The 21463-nt window shown below is 36.4% G+C and overlaps 1 protein-coding gene across 3 annotated transcripts in view; it reads right to left on the bottom strand.

Annotated features, from left to right (window-relative positions):
* Positions 1 to 21463, bottom strand: part of RPGRIP1L (RPGRIP1 like) — a 103399-nt gene that overhangs the window by 11952 nt on the left and 69984 nt on the right. For all 3 annotated transcript variants that reach the window (XM_008067757.2, XM_021717465.1, XM_021717464.1), the window contains one exon: positions 6682 to 6865. In XM_008067757.2, coding sequence (XP_008065948.1) covers positions 6682 to 6865 — 184 coding nt within the window. The remainder of the gene's footprint in view (positions 1 to 6681; positions 6866 to 21463) is intronic.

The raw sequence follows: 21463 nt of genomic DNA, 5'->3' as shown, positions 1-21463 counted from the left end.
CACAACATGCAATAAAAGAGGCATCTAGTGTATTGGGTTAAGGAAATCCACAGGCTGATGGCTGCTAGTGTACGGGTTGGGGTATGGGGGAGAAACATGTAGGAAGGGAACGAAAGGCTTTTTTGGGTGTGAAATTTGTCTTTGGTTTTTAAAGGTACATGTTGGCACACAGGAATGTGGCTAGGCTTCACTTGGCTGAAACATGAGATTAGTTAACAGATCTAAAGTTCCACCAGGAAGACAGCAAATACCTGACATCATAAGTAAGCATATGCACTTTGGGAAAATCATATCTCGGCGTGCAAACACTACAATTTTCAACCTGATTATTTTTTCTCTGCTCAGCAGAATTTTAGCCATGCCTTAGCTTCTGACATTTCTTTTTCAGACGCCATTTTGGATATAAAGGCTCCCCTGTGACCAGATCTCAATTTAGAGATTACCCCTGTCCAAAAGTACATAAAGGGTGAAAGATATCATGACAATCCTAAAGCCAGTTCTCCTTAAGGTCTGCCAGGAGCAAACATATTCATACTGAAGACGTTTTCCTGAACAGTTTTAGTTCAATCACAAATTATGATGCTATCAACTTGTTTGGCTCAATTGAGCAAATACTGAGTGACAAAGATTTGTCTGACACCAAATTAGGGACATAAAATGGGAGACATAAAGGTGTCTGTACAGGGGTGGGTTAGTGGATTAAGAGAAGTAAGAATCATTGAAGACATTATAACCAAGTTAATAACCAACTCTGGATAACCAAGGTCAAACTGCAACTCCTAACTTATTACTCTTTGCATGATATCACATTAGCAGATGTGACTCTTTAAATGGGTTACTGAGATTTACAGAGATAAATAAAGACAAAGGATTCAGAATATTTTCATTTACTTATAAGTGAAGGATTCAGAATATTTTCATTTACTTATAAGTGCCCAGAAGTCTGCTAGTAGATGAATCCCACTAATGCTGGGAGATAGTACTTCATTTTATAGAGGCTGCCAGTACACAATGCCAAATGAGAACTTTAAAAACAAATTTCCAAATGAGATTTCTTTGTTTTCGTTTTGCTGTTAATCACCAATCCAAGATGTGGTATACCATATTCTTTTTTTACTTCAGAGTTCTAAAGCTTTTATGCCATACTGGTTTACATCATTTGAAGCAAGGGTAATCTCAGTGGTTAAAAAAAAAAGACTGAATTTCAAAGGCCAGTATCCAAATAAAGGGTCTTTTAATTAAACCTAGACCAGTTTTGATGAATTTCAGTGGCTTACAATTTTTAATTTTTTTTTGAGTTGGAGTCTCACTCGGTTGCTCAGACTGGAGTGCAGTGGCCGCTCCTGGCCACCGCAGCCTTGCCTGCAGGGCTCCAGCGATCTTTCCGCCTCAGTCTTCCAAGTAGCCGGAATTACAGGCATGCGCTACCACACCCGGCTGATTTTTTGATTTATTGTAGAGATGAGGTCTCGCTGCCCAGGCGGGTCTCGAACCCGCGGGCTCAGGCAATCCACTCACCTCAGCCTCCCAAAGGCGCGGGATTATAGGCTGAGCCACCAAGCCTGGCTTACAATTTTTTCTTATTGTGGTAAAATATACACAACATACAGTTTACCATTTTAGCCACTTTTAAGTGTACAGTTCAGCAGCATTAAGTATATTCACATTGTGGTACACCATCACCGCTATCCATTTCCAGAATTTCTTCATCTTCCCAAACTGAAACTCTATATCTATTAATCAATAACTCTCCACTGTTCCCTTCTCCCAGGCCCTGGTAACCACCATTCTACTTTTTGTCTTTATGAATTCGACTACTCTAAGTACCACATGTAAATGGAATCATACTGTATCTGTCTTTTTGTGTCTGGCTCATTTCATTCAGCATTATTGTTTTTAAGGTTCAACCACGTTGTATCATATATAAAATTTCACTCCTTTTTAAGACTGAATAACATTGCATTGTATGTATATACCACATTTTGCTTATCCATATATCCTATGATGGACTTCTGGGTTGTTTCTACCTTTTGGCTAGTATGATAATGCTGCTATGAATATAGGTGTACAGATATTTGTCTGATTCCTTTATTTCAATTACTTTTGTTATTTACTCTGAATTTTGCTTTACCATATGGTAATTCTATGTTTAATCTTTTTTTTCCAATCTTTTCCACTGCAATTGGTAACAAATGGTATAGTTGGGAATTCTTCATGCCTCTATTTTATCCAATTGGCCAGCACACTATATTGCCTAGTCTCTTAAAAAAGATAAAAATAATAATAGCCACTATTTATTAAGTGATATCTATGTTCTAGGTGCTGCACTCAATACTTTTATTGCAATCACACGGGTTAAGAACCACACTGACCCACATTTTATAGATGATTAAGCAGACCCAGAGAAGGTTAGTAATTTGCTCAAGACCACCTAGTTAGAAAGCAACAGAGTCAGAACTTGACTCCAGTAATGTCTGCCTCCAGTCTGCCAGCTTCACCTCCATACTATCTAACTCCTGTTTCTTCCATATGAGGCCAAACTTTTCCTGCTGTATAAGCAGTAGTCAGCCCCGGTGTGAGAGTTCCATAACAGTATCAAGGGAAGCCACCTCATCCTCTTTCACTCTCGTATAAAGAAACATTGCTTAGATACACCTAGTCTAGGTGCATCACATAAAATTTCTTGGCAGAAAACTTTTCAAGATTTATTTTTGAAAATATTCCAGCTCCTTACCAATAATAAGCTTAGTTCTCCACAGGTGTGCCAAATTAAAACCATGGCTTTCCTGCTTGCACAAACAAGGCCTAGATTGGGCATCTTAATCAGTCTTCTCCGTCTTTGTGTCAGAATCCCCTGGAGGACTTGTTAAAATGCAGATTACTGAGCTGTATTCTCAGAGTTTCTGGTTCAGTAGGTCTGGAGTAGGGCGTGGCAATCAGCAATTCTAACATGTTCCCATCTGCTGCTGCTGATAGTGGTCTGGGTACCACACATTGAGAAACATTGTTTAGTCAAACATTCCCTTGCCCAGTTTTTAAATGGGATCAGGAACAGTGAACACTTTCGTATTGAGCACTGTGGGAACAGGGACAGTAGCTACTTCTGATTAGGATATGATCCTATGATCCTATTAATACCATGATTCATTTGTTGTTTTAAAATCAAAACATTTACAATTTCAAAACTTGAAATACATCCTTTAAAAAGCGACTGTGGGCTGGGTGTGGTGGCTCACATCTGTAATCCCAACACACACACACACACACACACACACACACACACACACACACACACTAGCTGAGAGCGATGGCATACACATAGTCCCAACTACTTGGAAGGCTGAGGTTGGAAGATTGCATGAGCCTAGGACCTGGAGATTACAGTGAGATATGATCACACCACAGCACCTCAGCTTAGGTGGCAGAGTGAAACCCTGTCAAGAAAAAAAAAAGTGACTCTAGTGATAATTAAAAATATCAGAACTCCCCAAAAGTTAAGCTATTTACCTTTCGTTTCTTTCAGAAATCACATTTGTTTGGGACTTGCATGATTGTGACATAAACTTGCTGAAAGCATGTCCCAAAAGGATACAAACTAGTAGTCTAAATACTTGAGTTGATCTCCAGTTGTCCACCATTAAAAACACATCTTTTACTTCTGCAGGTTGAAGACATCCTTATATTCTCTATCAGTGTCACATGACAGAAGTAAGAAATGCAGATGGCTTAATTATAAAGGGTTGATAACCTTGAATCTCAGATAATTTTGTATTAAAAAGTTATCATCCCTGTAATCCTTATCTTTACCAAATTTCTCCTCCCATTAGTAACAAAATCTGATGTTCTACAACCTCTTCATCTTTTGAATTAAACGTTAATTGTTTCAAAAGATAGACTGTTCAATCCTCAGGCACTAAAGGCTCAGATCTGTATAAGTATCATAAAAACACCGGACAATTTCATTAATCTTTTTTCTTTCCACTGTCAATTCCCTAGAAGGCTTTATTCCGCCCAGACAACATTCTTCAGACCTACCATTAATCTTATTTTTTCCTCAAACTATTTTCTTGCTTTCTCAGCATTCTCAGAGCAAAATTTTCAAGTCCAATAAAATACAGATGTTTTATTCTTGCTACCAATGTTTAGCAAGTGAATTCAATTTTATTTTTTTCAGTGTTAGTAGACCTAAGAAGATATTTTTTCATGAGTAGGTAAAACTGTTATTAACACCTTTTAATAAAGACTGAATTCAATTATAAATAATCCGAGGGATCACTAGTCTACACCTCTCATTTTATGCACCTAATGTAGGCCTCAGCATACAAATCCCTTTTGTATAGATACAAGTCACAATGCAGGGTAAAACCATTGCTAGGTTCAGCTAACCTCTTCACTGTATAGTGTTCAAACAGGAGATAGCATGTACTAATTGTCCTCTACATTCTCCATTTGAATTAAAAAGTCAGTTTGGAAATAAAATTACTTTCATTAACGTTTAATGAGAGTTGGAAAATGTAAGGCTACATTATATTGACCTTCTATATAAAGTAACAAGTGAGTGGCAAGTCATTACAATAATTAGATGAGATAGTTACTTATTAATCAAATAGTCAAGGACATTCCCCTGCAATGGAGATGCAAATATAATACTTTAAAAATAAACATTTCATTATGTCATACTTAAATTAAAAATAAAATAAAACCTTTGACAAGGTTAATATTGGTTATTTCTTCAATTTGCTGATGCTAGGACTTCATCTTTTTAGACAGAATAGATATAAACAGCATTAGTTTGTTTCTAAGCAGAGTACATCTTTTTCCCCTCTCCACAGATAATTCTCCTAAAATTCTTATCAATTAATTTTGAAAATTCTCCATAGTCAAATCTTATTAGACAGGAAAAGAAACTGAAGAAAGTTATGTAAACAGTTTTACTGAATTCGTTTCTAATAGATTATTGGTTTTCTTGCTGCTATCAAATGGTTAATTTATTAGAAACATAAGCAACTCTTAAAATAATTAAATAGTAAGGTACTCTGTAGTAAAGGGAAAAAGCAAACAAACAAAAATCCACAACCAACCAACAAAAAATGCCAAACAGACCTAGAAATAACCATATGAGAATGCACAAAATTCAAGACACGAGCATGTACTACGGATTTGATCCAAAGAAGAATTTGCACTGCTCTTTAAGCAAATGGAAACATCTGTTCTGCTACATGGCCAAGTTTCTCAATTTCTAAAATGCAATTTTTATGCCAGTCCAACCAAATATTCTACAGCAGACTTTTAAAAAGAATAATATGAAAGCCAAAGAAGTCTGTCTCTTTTCTTGGGTATCTTCATTAAAATTAGTGGACAGAATAGTTTTCAATTGCTAATAATATTTTGATACAGTTTACTTTACTGGTACTTAGCAATTAAGGATCTCTAGGAAGCCTGAGAATATATTTTTGGAAATTTTTCTTTTATATCAAGTGAAAGAAATGAAAGAAGGATCAGATTACTGTCCTGACCACACTATTTAATTCCCATGTGATTTCCCAACCCACCTGTTATTATAGAATTTGAGCTGGAAGGGATCTTAGAAAGCACTTTATTTTTTTAGACAAGAAAACAAGAGATCACGAAATTTAAGCATCTTGCCCGAATTCACATAATTAGTAAAAATTGAGGATACAGGGAAGACTGGATCACTAGACCAGATCTCTAGACATTCCAGATTACTGTCTTGAGCAATAACCACATTTCTAAAAATGCCAGATGTACAAAAAAAGATTAAAATAGGTAACCATGAGCATCTGTAATCCTAGCTGCTTGCTGATACAACAACATGATTATACATGTTGATTAAAATGCATTTTCTAAGATTGGTACAAAAAATATTGTTCAACTAGCATGAGATAGTCTGTGTTGCTAAAGATAATGCAACATTCCATCTTTATGGTTTGTTTCAGTGCAGTGCTCTAGGAGAACTTACTAAGCAGTTTTAACTTTGGGTCATGGTAGGCCAGTATGATTTTTTATTCATCTCTAATTATATACTAATGATCACACCATATTTTAAAAAACTCATTAAAGGTGATTGATTTAAGAATCAATTTACAGGGAGCCTGTAGGGTTTGTGCTGGTCCAGTACACTTACATGGCAACTGGCTGATAAATCAAGCCCTAAGAGAGAAAATCTGCCTGCTGCTATGAATGGACATGTGGGCTCTAAGATGAAAGGGCATTAAAATAACTTATACTTCACACCATTAAAATCCTGAACATTTAGACACTGAGAGAAACATATATGCCTGTATTGCAAAAACATGCATGTAGATGACATTGATCAGAAAGTTAGACAAGAATTAGGCCACCAAATGGTTTGCATCATATGATTGAAATGCCATATTTTCAATTAAATTGTTTTGTAGACTCAGGCATTTTTCTATTGATACTATTTTTATAGCAGGAAAATCTAGAAACATTGTTTTCCCACTGTTTTCGTTTTCTCTTAGCTTTAGTATTACTTCTTTTATTTCTTAAACTTTTGCTACAGTTTGACTTTTATTAGTCTATTCTGACAAGACTTCCATGAGTTTTTGTGAATGTTAGAGAATTGGACTTTCTTCTTGCTACTTCAGCTTTCTTCACAGCTAAAAGGACAAATATAGAAGTCTATAGAATCATACATACCATTGCTATAGTTATAGTAGACCCACTGCCCACTCTTAGGTTTTGGAAGTGACACAGGTGTCTCTTCAGCAGGAAGATTGTAGAATCGGCACTCAACGAATAGCCGTTGGATAGTGTCATCCATGGTTACTCGAGAATCATGAAGGCTTAGAGCTATGATCTCAATCCGAATTTTTTCTGATGGCTGTTTAAAGAGCAAAAACAAACAAAAAATCCCATAAACAAATGAAACAAAATCAAGCAAAAAGATCCTTTATTATTCTTCACTATCAATTTTAAATAAGACACAAAGGCAAATAGGATTCTTTTCTTGAATGCAATGTACAATATTGTATGTTACACATGATAGATTATTCACGACAGAGAGAGGGAGAATGAGATTCTAATGCCCCAGGGTTTGAAGTTAACAGTGTCATGGCAATAGTCTCCTGATTTACATTTGAGGCTATAAATACCCTACTAGTAGTCTACCAGGAGTGAAGATTATGAGATCTTCATCTCCGATTGCTTTCAGAATGACAAGTATCAGTGGCCTTGTTCCAAACTATGTAATGAAGTACATGTTTATCATTGCTTTTATTTAATCTACAGTACCTGAGAAAGTTTCACTTATTCAGAGATCTAAGCCTGTTGAACACTTTACAGTTATTATGCTAATATATGTAGCTATATGAATATATATTAACTAGAGCAGAAACTACAGTTCATTCTCTCATATATTCTGTCATGATATATTTCATTCAGTAAGTAATATAATTTCAGACAAAAGAAGTAAAAATTTATATCTAATTAACACATATTTTCTCACAATTTATTTTTTATTTCATTTTTACAGAATTAATGATTAAAATATCTGTTTAATTTCACTTCAATTCTTGTTTAATAGATTTTGGTGTCATGGACATCATCATGGAAGTCACAAATGTTTCCTTGGATAATGATTTCAAATAAACAATTAGGATTTAAAAATTAGATCACACCAAGATAAATCCTCAGTTAAATTTGTTTTCTACAATTTATAGTTTGTTCTTCATTATCAAAATTCCTCCTTACTAAATTCAGAGACATGCTACTAGAAATTATATAACTTCAAATAATAACTAGAAAAATCTGAAAATAAAACCTGTTTATATGACCAGCTTTTAGGAATTCACTGTTAAACATAAATCAAAGTGCAAATTCATCATAGTGATTATTTAAATATTTCAAAATATATAATATAATTAATCAAATTGAAAAGCATAAGTGTCCTATTGTAAAAATATTCCCATAAAGAACAATTTCCATTGCTGTCAAACCCCCCTCAATATTTGATGAAGTAATTTTACCCCCTTCTTTCAAAAGACATTTCCTTTTATTATGTATTCTAAGACACTTTAACTAAAAACCCAAATCTGAATATTTCAATAAGGTTATTTTATTATTCAGTAGATTCATGGAAATTTTACTAGGATGACAGAGAAAATTCCACACCATTCTGTCTCCACTAATACAGGTACAAGGCTGCAGCTGGCAATATTACTAGGATTAGCATAGTATGATGAAATATTTAAAGGAAAATTTTTTCTAAAACCTAATAAATCAAATGACTGCCAAATGTCATTAAAGTGATGGTCTTTGACTTGAATATGCTTTTCATATTCAAATTTGAAAAGAAAGAGATGAAAGCCTGGAAAGGTTACTCGGTTTCAACTAATAACCTCAAGCCCTCTCCGTTCACGTGCATAAAAAATGAAGTTGGCTCTATTGTCTAATCTCACTCCAGAAAACCCCTTCTCTGCTCACTGAAGAGACTACATGGTAAAGAAAGTATTTTAAATGATTTTTCCCCATAAAATGTATTGTGGTTATAAAAATACTGTACACACATTTTTAAAAAAAATAATTCTGGTCTAAATGTATCATAATGTATAATTCAATCTTTTACATATCCTGGAATTTGACAAACTTAGAATTATCGCCAAATAACATCTTATAAAACATTCATGTTTCTGCACAAAAGAATTAAAGGAAAATAGCTATAAAAAGGAAAAAGAGGTATACACACTTACTTCTACCTTGTGAAGCTAGGAATTTAAAATTGTTTCTCACAGAACCTAATGAAGAGGCAAACTTTTAAACAGCAGGAGCTTCAAATTTATTTAAATGGTTGTTTAATTAATAATAGATTACCTATACAATCCCCATATGAAAAATGCATTATTATAAGAACCAATTTAGATGGGCAAGTAAGAAGACTACATGCAACTCTTTAAAGTTTAAAATATAATTCTAGATAAAGGTAGATATTTGGATCACAGCCAGAAAACAAAAACAAAATAACAAAACCAAAACACTCCAAACAACAAAGAAACCCACTGTATTATCTGAATAGATAAAAGAACATTAATTATTTTTAATTATGTTTATCTTCTTTCCGGTACAGTTTTCTTTTCTTTTTTGGGCATTCCCCCACTATTGCCATTACTTCTATCATATGTCTTTTTAAATTTTCTGACTAATGTGGCTGTCAGAAGCTATCATTTCTTTACTCCTTTAATGCTGCATGAATCAACTTTAAAAAACCCCAAAAAGAGGTAAGTTTTAAATAGCATATATCTAGGGAAGCAAGCTCTGGATAAAGAATTTTTCAAACATAAACTTTGACTAATGGTGCTAGACAATTTGTTTTTCAACATTGGGACAATTCTGGTTGTGTTCAAGCTCCTGTTAAATCAGAAGTCCAACAAGATTATGCATAAAGATTTGAAGATTAGGAAGCACATCAAATGCATAATAGACAACTCCAACTCAACATGTCAGAAATGAACTCATTATCTCTCCTTTCCATCTCTCCTCTCTCCCAGTCCCACTCACCCTGATATTTCCTACTTCAGCTGATGACATCACCATCCATCTAGTCTCCTATAACCAGGAGGCCTGGAGCCATTCTTGCCTTTCATTTTTTTTCACATCATCCTTTCCTATTCATTTTACTTCCTAAATAGTTGAATGATTCATTGAATTTTTGAAAGTATATGATATTTCAGACACAGTTTAAACTATTGAGGATATAAAAAAAAAACCCACAAGATATTGTTTCTTTTTTTCTTTAAAATGAGAGCCTGCGTCAGCCCCTCCTAGCCTCCTCCTGGCCTCATTTTTTTTTTTTAAATCTCTAGAGAAACTTCTTTAGGTTCCATGGGGGTAACTAATACAATAGATTCCTAGTTATTGTATGAGATCGAGTTCAGTGGTGGTAGGGAACATTATATTGTTCACAGTCTCACTGAACATGAGCGGCTCTTCTCTCATGACTGTGAGGGAGGTGAGGCACTCATCTTTAATCTCTTGTCTGTAGCTCCAATCATTCTTCTTATTGGAAAAGAATCTTCTCCTAAAAACCTTTTCTGCTTGAAAATCTTTCTATTACTCTAAATTCTAGCCATTCCTTCAAACTTGTGCTAGACTATTTTATATTGTTCAGGCTTTGCTTTTATTGTCTGATATCTTTTCAGTCAGACAAAATTCTACTCATCTGAGGCCCTGAACTGCACACGCTCTCCTTTATAAGAGCATTATTGACCTCCAAAAGTCAGCTGGCTGTTTCTTCCTCTGGGAAACTATACTTTTCCATCATACTGGAATACATGGATTTGTTTACATATTTGCTTCTCTCTACAGAACTGTGAGCTCCAGGAGGGCAGGACCGTATCTTATTCATCTGCTACTTAATATCCTCCCCAGCATCTGGCACATAGTAAGCTCTCAATAAACATTTAACAACATAGAGGAGACAGAATATCTTTTATATAATCAGAATGACTTTTATATGTTGCCAGAACTATGTGAAGCAGCAGTTATTAGTGCTTTCTCACCTAAAACATATTTATTATGTGCTACATAGTTTTAGGAAGTAGATATTATTAACTGCTCAAAAATATATAGAACTCTTGATTTCAGCTGGATAAGACTATCTCAAAGACAAGTCATTGTAGAATCTAGGTGGTACTATTATTTCTACTTTTCTGTATGTTTGAAATTTTTAATAATAAAAAAGTGGAAAAAATGGACAGTTCAGTGAGGAGAATTGGAAGAGGTAATAAATAATATATTGCTTCAAATGACAGTGACTGAAGCAAAGCCTTTCCAGATAGATGCACAGTAACGTCTGTTCAAAATTACTAGAACATGACAAATCATACTTCTGCAGGGTATTAGCATCCTTCAGATACAGGAAGTTGGCCTGTTTTATTTTCTTTCTGTGTGAACTTTTGTTACTAGGTAAGATGTTTCTTCTCAGTACTCTTTTTCTTGCTCACCAACTGCCCTATTAGCTTCCCTAGTTAGCAAGATGTCAACATCAGCATATAAAAAGGACATTTATAAATTTTGATTGTGGTGAACAGAAGGAATAGAAGTCATTCAAATAAGAACTGCATGCAACTTATTTTTAGTTGTCTCTATAGATGGACACTACATATTATGTGATTGAATGATCTAGAAATGTGATGACAGCTGGTATTATTCTCAGAGAAAAAGAAATTATAGCGCTCATGATTTTGGCTCAGTTCCACCATTGCTTCCTGACTGATGCTAATTCACATTTTAGATGATATTTTTCTATAGGATTAGGCTCATTGCTGGCATGCTTAAATTTTCATGTTTTACTTCACAGGATCATGCTAAATTCTTCTTGTGGTTCAGCCATCACAGCAGCTCTACTGGAGTTAGATTGTTAGGCTTCTGAAACTAATTCAACCTGACAACCCTTAAAAAACAGTATTGCATAATTGAGAATGGCCTATTATAAAGGTTTTGCAACTTGTATCAGTCAATTACATTTAAGTCCAACTATGGTGAAATTACAGGTGAGTTTAATTTTATTCTAAATTTCTACAACAGATAGGCATTTCTTTAAATTTTTTTTTATTATAAAACATTTTAAACACGAGAAAGGTACAGAAAATAATTTGACATATTCAGGTACTCACCATCTTAAACAGATGTTACCATTTTGCTGTATCTGATTCAAACCTTCGTGGTGGTGTTGTTGAAGAAATAACATATTTCAGGTAGAGGTACAGCCAACAACTCCCAAATCTTTTCCCCTCACTCCTCATTCCCAGAGGTAACCACTATATTGAAGTTGGTTGTATCATTCCAAAACATGCTTTTATGTTTTCTACATATAGGTATATCCACAAACAACATGGAGTATTGTTTTCTGTTTTTACATTTTATATAAGTGGTATTATATTCTATTAATAGCTCTGCAATTGTTTTTCAGTTCTTTTATTGAGATTTATTCATATTTATTGCTCAAATCTAAGTCACTCATATTAACTTTGTATTGCACATATAACCTGTAGTTTACTCATTTACCTGCTGGTGAACAATTAAGCTATTTATAATTTTTTTATATTACAATTTGCATTGAATATTCTTTTATGTTTTCATGTGTACATGCGTAACTCCCTTAGGAGTAGAACCGCTGAGTAATAGCCAAGAGAACTTCAACTTTAAAGGATTATCAAGTTAATCTCCAAATAATTATACATGGGTGATTATCACCATAAAAACATTTTATAGTATATGTAATGTGTGTATAAATAAATACAAATAAAGCCTACCTATAGGAGCCACAGTATGCAGAACCTAGTACTTTGTAACAACAATAGAGATAAAATGGAAATAGAAAGACATGATACATGTCTACGCCCTTGAAGAGTTCAAATTCTAATTGGGGTGAGCTCTAAGACAACTCAAAATAGTTAATTTAAACAATCAAACTCACTACTAGTATTGACAAAGCCATAAGTAAGTTGGATAAGAATGCATGTTAATTAATAGTAATTCTTACAACTTCCCTTCTTCAAGCTGGGCACAGGCAGAGTCATCTCAAAGATACAAAAAAGTCCCCTTGATCTCACAGTAGGTTCTGAAGGTTCCTCTTATTAGAAATAATATTTACTGTTCATACAATTTTTGATTAAAAAGTTTTAGTTTTAAAAAAAAAAAATAAAAGCTCTTTGGGAGAGATAAGAGTCTATAGAAAGGTGATGTCTCCAGAAACACAAACTGTATAACATTTTAACACCAAAAAACCCCAAAAACCAAACCTCAGTTTTAGTCAGTGGATGTTACCTATCTTTTCTAACATATTCTGTTGAAATGCATAATATTAAATAAATAATATAAATGTTACAAACTTCAGTGATGGAGATCAAAATGGTGCTAGTGTTGAGTACTTACTTTTAGAACATTGCCATGGTGCCCCTTACACATCACGGAAATTACTACAAAAAAAAATTACTGTGTCTATAATGGTCAGCAAATTATAGAAGCATTTTACCGAATGTTCTATAGCTATGAACTGTATTATTTTCTCCTATCGCAATACATCTGAGGGATATGACACATTTCCACCATCAGGTGAGGCTTACTATGGCAGTAATGTGAAGGAAGAAGAGAATTTTAAAAATCACCCTCAAATTTCAGAGGGTTTTGATATGCTATTCTACTTTCACAATCACTGAGAACAGATGTAGTACAATGGTTCTTGATTTTGGCTGCACATTAGAATCACTGGGGAGCTATAAACAAAATTCTGATTTAATTTACCTGAGTGGAGCCCCAGCCCTGGCATTTAAAAATGCTCCCTAGATGAGTCTAACGTGCAGCCAAGAGTGAGAAGTACTGCTTTTTCCTAAAGCAATCATTTGTACTTTAGCATACCCCAGACTCACTTATTAAAACACAGATTGGGGAACTCCATAGAGCTTCTAATTCATTAGGTCTGAAGTGGAGTCCAAGAATTTGCATCTCTCACAAATTGTCAGGTGATACTGATGCTAAGGTTTGGGGACCACATTTTGAAAAGTACTGCTCTAAAACAAAAAGATTCATCCTACACCTACTGACCCTTCTAACATCTTAATAGAAAAGCTTCCACAGTGTTCATATTAAATCGTTCTTTCGTTATTATTTAACATTTTCGTTCAGAATTAGCTAACAGATTATTTCCTTTTAAGAGTCATCTATGCTCATCATTAAAAACAATCCAGCTGGGCTCGGTGGCTCAGCCTGTAATCCCGCGCCTTGGGAGGCTGGGGTGAGTGGGTTGCCTGAGCCCGCGGGTTTGAGACCCGCCTGGGCAACTTGGCAAGACCTCATCTCTACAATAAATCAAAGACTAGCCGGGCGTGGTAGCGTGTGCCTATAGTTCCAGCTACTTGGAAGGCTGAGGCGGAAGGATCGCTGGAGCCCAGCAGGTTGAGGCTGCGGTGGCCGGGAACGGCCACTGCACTCCAGTCTGGGCGACGGAGCGAGATTCCAGCTCAAAAAAAACCCCCCAAAAAACCAATCCAACAACATTAATTATAAAATGTAACATATAAAAGTCCCTTGTTTCATTCTATCACTAATTCAGGGGTTGGCCATTTTTTTCCCTGTAAAAAACCAGATAGAAATATTTTTGGCATTATAGGCAATATAGTCTCTGTTGCACTCATTCACCTTTGCACTTGTAGCATGTAAGTAGTCATAGATAATATACAAATGAATGGATGTGGTTTCATGCCAATAAAACTTTATTTATAAAGACAAGTAGAGGATTGGATTTGGTACATGGACCATTGTTTGCTGACTCCTGCCCAAGAGATATTCACTGCTAACACTGTTAGGTGTATATTCTTTCAGGCGTTTTCTTTGCTTACATAAACCTAAATGTTATGTTTGTATGCCCAAATAAAAATATATGTATATATGAATATACCTTTTTTGGGGGGTAGTGGGGGGGACAGAGTTTCACTCTATTGCCCAAGTTGAAGTGCAGTGGTATGACAACAGCTCACAGCAGCTTTAACCTCCTAAACTCAAGTGATCCTTGGTCTCCTGAGTAGCTAGGATGACAGGTACAAGCCACCATGCCAAGCTAATTTTTAAAACCTTTTTTTTGTAGAGACAGAGTCTCATTATCTTGCCCAGGCCGGTCTTGAACTCCTGGCCTCCCACTTTGGCCTCCCAAAGTACTGAGGTTACAGGGGTGAGCCACTATACCTGGCCCCATTTTTCCTTTTTTAAATGGAATCAACCAATGAGTCACAATTTCTCCTCCATTAGCTTGGTAAAGAGTGTGATGGGAGAAAACAATTATTTTCAAACACTGTTATATATAAAAATGTTCACTTGAACAAAAAAACTTGTATTAGCAAAAATTGATAGAAACTCAAGGGTTTATCAAAAGGAACTTATTTAGCCGGGCTCGGTGGCTCAGCCTGTAATTCCGCGCCTTTGGGAGGCTGAGGTGTGTCAATTGCCTGAGCTCGCGGGTTCGAGACCCGCCTGGGCAGCGAGACCTCATCTCTACAATCAATCAAAAAATCAGCTGGGCATGGTGGTGCATGCCTGTAATTCCGGCTACTCAGAAGGCTGAGGCGGAAGGATCGCTGGAGCCCAGCAGGCAGAGGCTGCGGTAGCCGGGAGCAGCCACTGCACTCCAGTCTGGGCGACAGAGTGAGACTCCAACTCAAAAAAAAAAAAAGGAACTTATTTAAATAAATAAGGTATAGTCATATAATAGAACATTATGCATATGCTGAAAGGAATATACTGCTATAGAAAAATGTTCATGGTATATTAGCAAGAAATAGTTAAGTTGTAAAGCATAAGCATAGTTTTAAAGGCAATTACTATCAGATGAGCAATTCAATGTTTCTTGCTTTACATAAAATATATTTTATTTATTTATTTATTTATTTATTTATTTATTTATGAGATGGAGTCTCACTCTGTCACCCAGACTGGAGTGCAATGGCCGCTCCTAGCCACCGCAGCCTCGACCTGCTGGGCTCTGGCGAGCCTTCCGCCTCAGCCTTCCAAGTAGCTGGAAATACCAGCACATGCTACCATGCCTGGCTAATTTTTGATTTACTGTAGAGATGAGGTCTCATCAAGTGGCCCAGGTGGGTCTCGAACCTGCGGGCTCAGGCAATCCACTCACCTCGGCCTCTCAAAGTGCTGGGATTACAGGCTGAGCCACCGAGCCCGGCCCATACAATATATTTTAAAACTACTCTCTGTCCACCTTATGCTTCCATGTAAAACATTGGGAGGAACTTATTTTACCCACTTATAGGATATCATATTCGATTCTGAAGTGATTTAATAATTTTTTATCCAGGATTTCTAAAGTTAAAGAATTGCTTTTTGCATTTTGCTCTTCAAAGTTTTAAAACATATTTTGCTGAACATAATTACTGTAATCACCTGGGAATGCCAGATCATTCAGAGAACCTCATTTCCAGGTGGAATTGCAATTTAGCCCAATTGAATATGGCAGCTTTTACAAAACTGCTATTAGTAGAAATAGAGTAAGTGAATGATGTAAAAATGCACCGCATAGAAAAGTTCATTGCCCTTTCAGCCTGTAATTTCTCATTCTCACCTGTGGGCATGTTTTAAGATATCTGTGACAACACATATTGTTGTGAAAAATGAAAGCTGCATTACTGAAATGATAAAATTAGGAATGATGCAGAAAGATTGTTAATTACTTTTTAAAAATGCTGTGGCAGATGCAAATGTTCAGTTTTGACATCTGTTTTGAGGACCTGAAACAAGGCTTTTAATCAATGTATTATACATCAACTTTATACTGTTAACTTCTGATTATTCAAATTAATAAAATATTCATAGAGAAATGTCCAAAGTTTTACATTTCTCAGACTTTTGCCCCCCACACCCCTACATTAATTATCATGCCTAGAAGCTTTTTAGTAAAAGCAGCAGTCATGAGGCTGACGGAATCTGACAGGCCAGCAAGGCCCAATTACACTTGTGCTCTGTGGCACTTTGATGTCCGGGAAACGAAGGAAGATAGGGGCAAATTGGGTAGCACATTATGTTAATGACTTGATTTAATCCAGCCACTAAACTTTATGTAGCCTGTTAAAAAAGATGCTAACACTAATTATGCCACTTGGAAAGGAAAGGAGGGGACAAGCATTTCATACTGACAAAGTGAAGCTCATAAATGTTGTAAATGAAATGAAACAAAATGAAGTAATCTATGATTAATTATACATCACAGACATGAAGAAAAGAGAAAGAACCAAGTAATATGTAGAAGTCCTGGGAAATCTGTTAGATTCCTTTTAAGGATCAACATTTCTAAGAAATAAGTATGAGCTGTCAGATTCTGTAACAGGAAGAAAAGAAACTGAATGATCTTAAATTGTTTACACAGTGTATTAGATAATTCAAATTCACAGTGTAACTGGCATAAATGATATTTATCTAGGACACTACATCTAGTCCTAATTTTGTGACATAATAAGATAGCGGCATTTTGAAAAAAAGTCTATAAAGTGAGGATAACTACAGTAGGGTTATCTAATTACTTTTTAACTAGTCTGTGCCTCTAATCTGTTCTTTACATTATTGACAGCATGATCTTTTAAAATGTAGTCCAAGAGAGCAAACTTCATAAGAACAGGAGCCTAATTTTTTTTGTATTCACTATTCTATTCCCAGTCTCTAGAACAAGGCTAGGAACACAGCAACTGCTCACTTGGTGGCTCAGCCTGTAATCTCGCTCTTTGGGAGGCTGAGGTGAGTGGACTGCCTGAGCCCGTGGGTATGAGACCCACCTGGGCAACTTGGCGAGACCTCATCTCTACTATAAATCAAAAAATTAGCCAGGCGTGGTAGCGCACGCCTGTAGTTCCAGCTACTTGGAAGGCTGAGGCGGAAGGATCGCTGGAGCGCAGCAGGTTGAGGCTGCAGTGGCTGGGAGCGGCCACTGCACTCCAGTTTGGGCGACAGAGTGAGATTCCAACTCAAACAAACAAACAAAAATACTTGTTTAATGAATTAATGATCTTCTTTCCCCATTCCTTAAAAATCCTCAGAGGCCTCAATGCTCTCGACCATGCCTGCCTTTTTAGCCTTTTCTCATGGGCTCCAGATGTGCATCATGATAGGCTTGGCTCATCTTAAAACCATTGTGAATTCCAGAACAAGCCATGCTCCGTTCTCTCTAATTCTCATGCTTTTCATTCTTTTGGCCTAGAATGATCCTTTCCTCCTTTTACGAACTCCTAATCATCTTCAACACTGGTTCAAGCTGCCCTGATTCTGAGAAGTTATTCTTGTTGAAGACCACTCATGCTGACTTAGGCAGCACTTTTGAATGCTTCCATAGTACTCTGTGCATTCTATTCTCCTAGCACTGACCACCATGCATTATAATTGTGTTTCCTCACGGACTATGAATTCTTTGAGGGAAGAGATTCCTTCTTTTATGTATGCCTGACACACAGTGGCTGCTAATGAATAAATAATTATTGTGAGGAGATATTATATGAGATGTGCTAAGCACATAATAGGCATACAGTGATACGTTCCTTCCTGTGAAAGCTATGTATCACTGTTCTGAGATTTCTACCAGAAGAATTTCTTAAAAAGGAGACAAAAGAAAAAACTAAGGAGCCACAAGTACTTTTAAGCTAAAAAAAGGATTTATGATACAACAGTTCAACCAAAGTTAACACCATCAATAATCAGGCAAAATGATATCCTGTGTCTCTTGAGATCATGCACTGAAAAGGACACAGTATTGCTCTGTATCCCTACAAAAGTTCATAACTGGAATCTGATCTTGAGGAAACATCAGACAAATCCAAACAGAAGGATATTCTACAATATAAAATGGTCAATATGATAAAAGACCAAAGCAAAGATTGAGGAACCAGTATAGATAAATGGAGGCTAAAGAGATATGAAAACCACATGCAATGTGTGATCTGAATTGAATCTTGGACCAGATTAATAAAATGGTATAAATGATACTACTGGAACAACTGGCAAAATTTTGGAGACAACTGTAGATTATATAACAATATTATATTATTGTTCTAAAGTGTTTAGGATTAAAGGGGCATAATTTCTGCAACTCAAATTATGTAAGAATGTGTATGTATACATACATAAGGACATGCACATATATGCATAGGTGAGGAGACTAGAAATGATGAAAAAATATAGTAAAATGTTAATAATTTGTGATCCTGGGTAAAGGATATATAAAAGTTCTTTGTACCACTTTTGCAATGATGAAAAAATATAGTAAAATGTTAATAATTTGTGATTCTGGGTAAAGGATATATAAAAGTTCTTTGTACCACTTTTGCAATGTTTAAAGAAAAAGGTTCCATTAATCATATTAAATGATTTGCTGAAGTGGCACATACAAAAACTGATACAATCAATAAAAACTGCTATATTTCACTGTCCTAGTCCATTTGTGCTTCTAACAAAATATCACAGACTAGGTAATTTATGAATAATAGAAATTTGTTTTTGTTTTCAAGGCACTAGTAGGTTGGGGTCTGGTGAGGCTGCTTTCCCTGCTTCCAAGATGGTGCCTTGTTGCTGCATATTCTGCAATAGGGGAACACTTGGTCCTCACATGACAGAAGAGAGAAAAAGTAAGAGAACTCTCCTTTCAATTTCAAACCTCTTTATAAGGGTAATAATCCCATTCATGAGAGCAGAGCCCTCATGACTTAATCACCTCATAAAGGCCATAGCTCAAGATGGGTCAGAAGTAAAATGGCAAGGGAACAGGTTGGAGTGTGAGAGTCTCTGCAAAAGTGAGTGTCCATAAAGACTCTCTGTGTGAGTGGGTGTGTGCCAGTGGGTGAATGAAAGAATGTCTGAGGGGAGACTCGGTTTCATGCACCTGGAGCTCTCCTCCAGAGGTGAATGCAACCCACCACTACCTTGAGATTGGAGCCACCAGGGGGCAGGATCATCTGCCATTCTTGGGGCTCTTTTGAGAGGAGGTAGCAGAGAACAGCTGCTCCCTTACCACCTGGCGCCACGCCATCACTTGTAACAGCAGACTGGGCATGAGCCCCAGGATCCATGGAGAAGGCAGGGCATAGAAATCTGCCCACTGCCGGTGAGGAGATGCCAACTGGAGCCACCTTCTCTGTCCCGAGACCAGGCAGAGACCAGTATTGCCCTGCCCAGCTTTGTCCAGCCTCCAACCTGGGACCCAGAGGCTATCTCCTCATCAGACGTGGAGAGACAGATGCTCTTCCCTCACACAGAATGGGCAGACAACTTAGATCTGCGTTGGAGATTTGACAGCAGCAGCAGACAAATCGGATGAGTCTGGATCTGATCAATCCTCCTCCCACAGTAGTCCATGGGGCATCTGACCCACACTGAGAGCAACCCTATCAGCCTGTGGTGAGAACAGAGAGGATGGACTGGAGACCGGAACCACTCCTTAACGTGGGGGCAGCAAGCAAAAGGAACCTGGAGTTAATGAAATGGTCACAGAGCAAGTTTTTGCTGTTATTGTTGTTTTTCTTCTCTCTTTCTGTTTTTGTTTACATTTTCATACTTGTTTTGTTTCTTTATTTTAATGTTGGGTTTTTTTAGATTTTCTGTTTGTATATGGGTATTTTTGAGGGTGATTACATCAACAGGGTTTTGTTTGTTTGTTCGTATGCTTGTCTGTATGTTTTTGTTTTTCTGTCTTTGTTTCTGTTTATTCATTAGTTGGTATGCCTATCTGTTTTCTCTCTTCTCCTTCTCTCTTCACCTTCCTTTTGCCTTTCTCCTTCTTTTTTCCATTCTTTTCTTTTTTCTTATCTCATTTTACTTTCAGGGGGCAAACATACACCCCCACTGCATAGACAGATTGTAAGGAGGTGGGAAGTGGGCTTCAGGGGACCCACACACCTGTCAGCAGATACTAGGATCTGCAGATACCAGGATCTGCAGATAGCTTCTGAATCACAGCTTCTCCCTTAGTGGAAATCTTAAAACTGCAAAAAGTATAGTCCCCCACCCCCAGTCCAGCTTCAAAATTAAACAAAGTCAGAGGATCTACATAAGGAAGAACAGGTGACTGAGCAAACAGAAGTAAAAGTTATCCCCTCATCACTGAACAACAGAATTAAAGAAGAGGTAAAAAAAGGGGGGGTGGCAGCGAGGAAAACCTACATAAATAAAGAAAAACCAAAGGAAGATATGGGTCCCATACAGACTCTTGGGAGGAAAACTGAGAATATAGACTTTGGAACTCAAACAATGAAGAGCCCCCAGAAAGACTGGTCTCAAACCACAAACCCAGATATCAAGATATTAATAGAGAGAATAAATAGAATTGAGGAGAGAGAAGAGAAAAGAATGAAAGAGTTGATAACTAAGATAACAGCAATAAAGAATACAGTGAATGAAATAAATAACAAACTGAGAAGCACAGAAAGCAGAATTAACCAAGCAGAAGAAAGAATCTCAGAATTTGAGGATCAAGATATGGAACTAATCCAAACTGTTAAAAACATAGAAAAGAAGCTTAAAAAGACAGAACAAAAGCTCCAAGAGATGAGCGATTATTTCAAGAGGCTGAACCTAAGATTAATTGGGATCTCTGAGGAAGCTAGAGAGACAGAGACTACCCTGGAACAAATGTTCCATGAAATTATCCAAGAAAACTTCTCTCATCTCATCAGAGACATGACTACTCAAGCACAAGAGATTCAGAGAACCCTTGCAAGACAACAAATGAGAAGACCAACACGCAGTAATTCACTTACATAAAGTAGGTATAAAAGAAAAAAATCCTAAAGGCAGCAAGAGAGAAAGGTCAGATTACCTATTGGGGAAGACCAGTTATGATAGCAGCAGATTTAGCTACAGAAACACTTCAGGCTAGGAAAGATTGGAGCCCAATCTTCAAAGTTCTCAAAGATAAATAATTTCAACCAAGAATTAACTACCC

The sequence above is a fragment of the Carlito syrichta genome, unplaced genomic scaffold (genome assembly GCF_000164805.1).
Source record: "Carlito syrichta isolate Samal-C Ts95f unplaced genomic scaffold, Tarsius_syrichta-2.0.1 Scaffold309768, whole genome shotgun sequence".
In the NCBI taxonomy this organism is placed as follows: domain Eukaryota; kingdom Metazoa; phylum Chordata; class Mammalia; order Primates; family Tarsiidae; genus Carlito; species Carlito syrichta.
The sequence above is the reverse complement of the archived record's forward strand: the minus strand, read 5'-3'. Positions and strand labels throughout refer to the sequence as shown.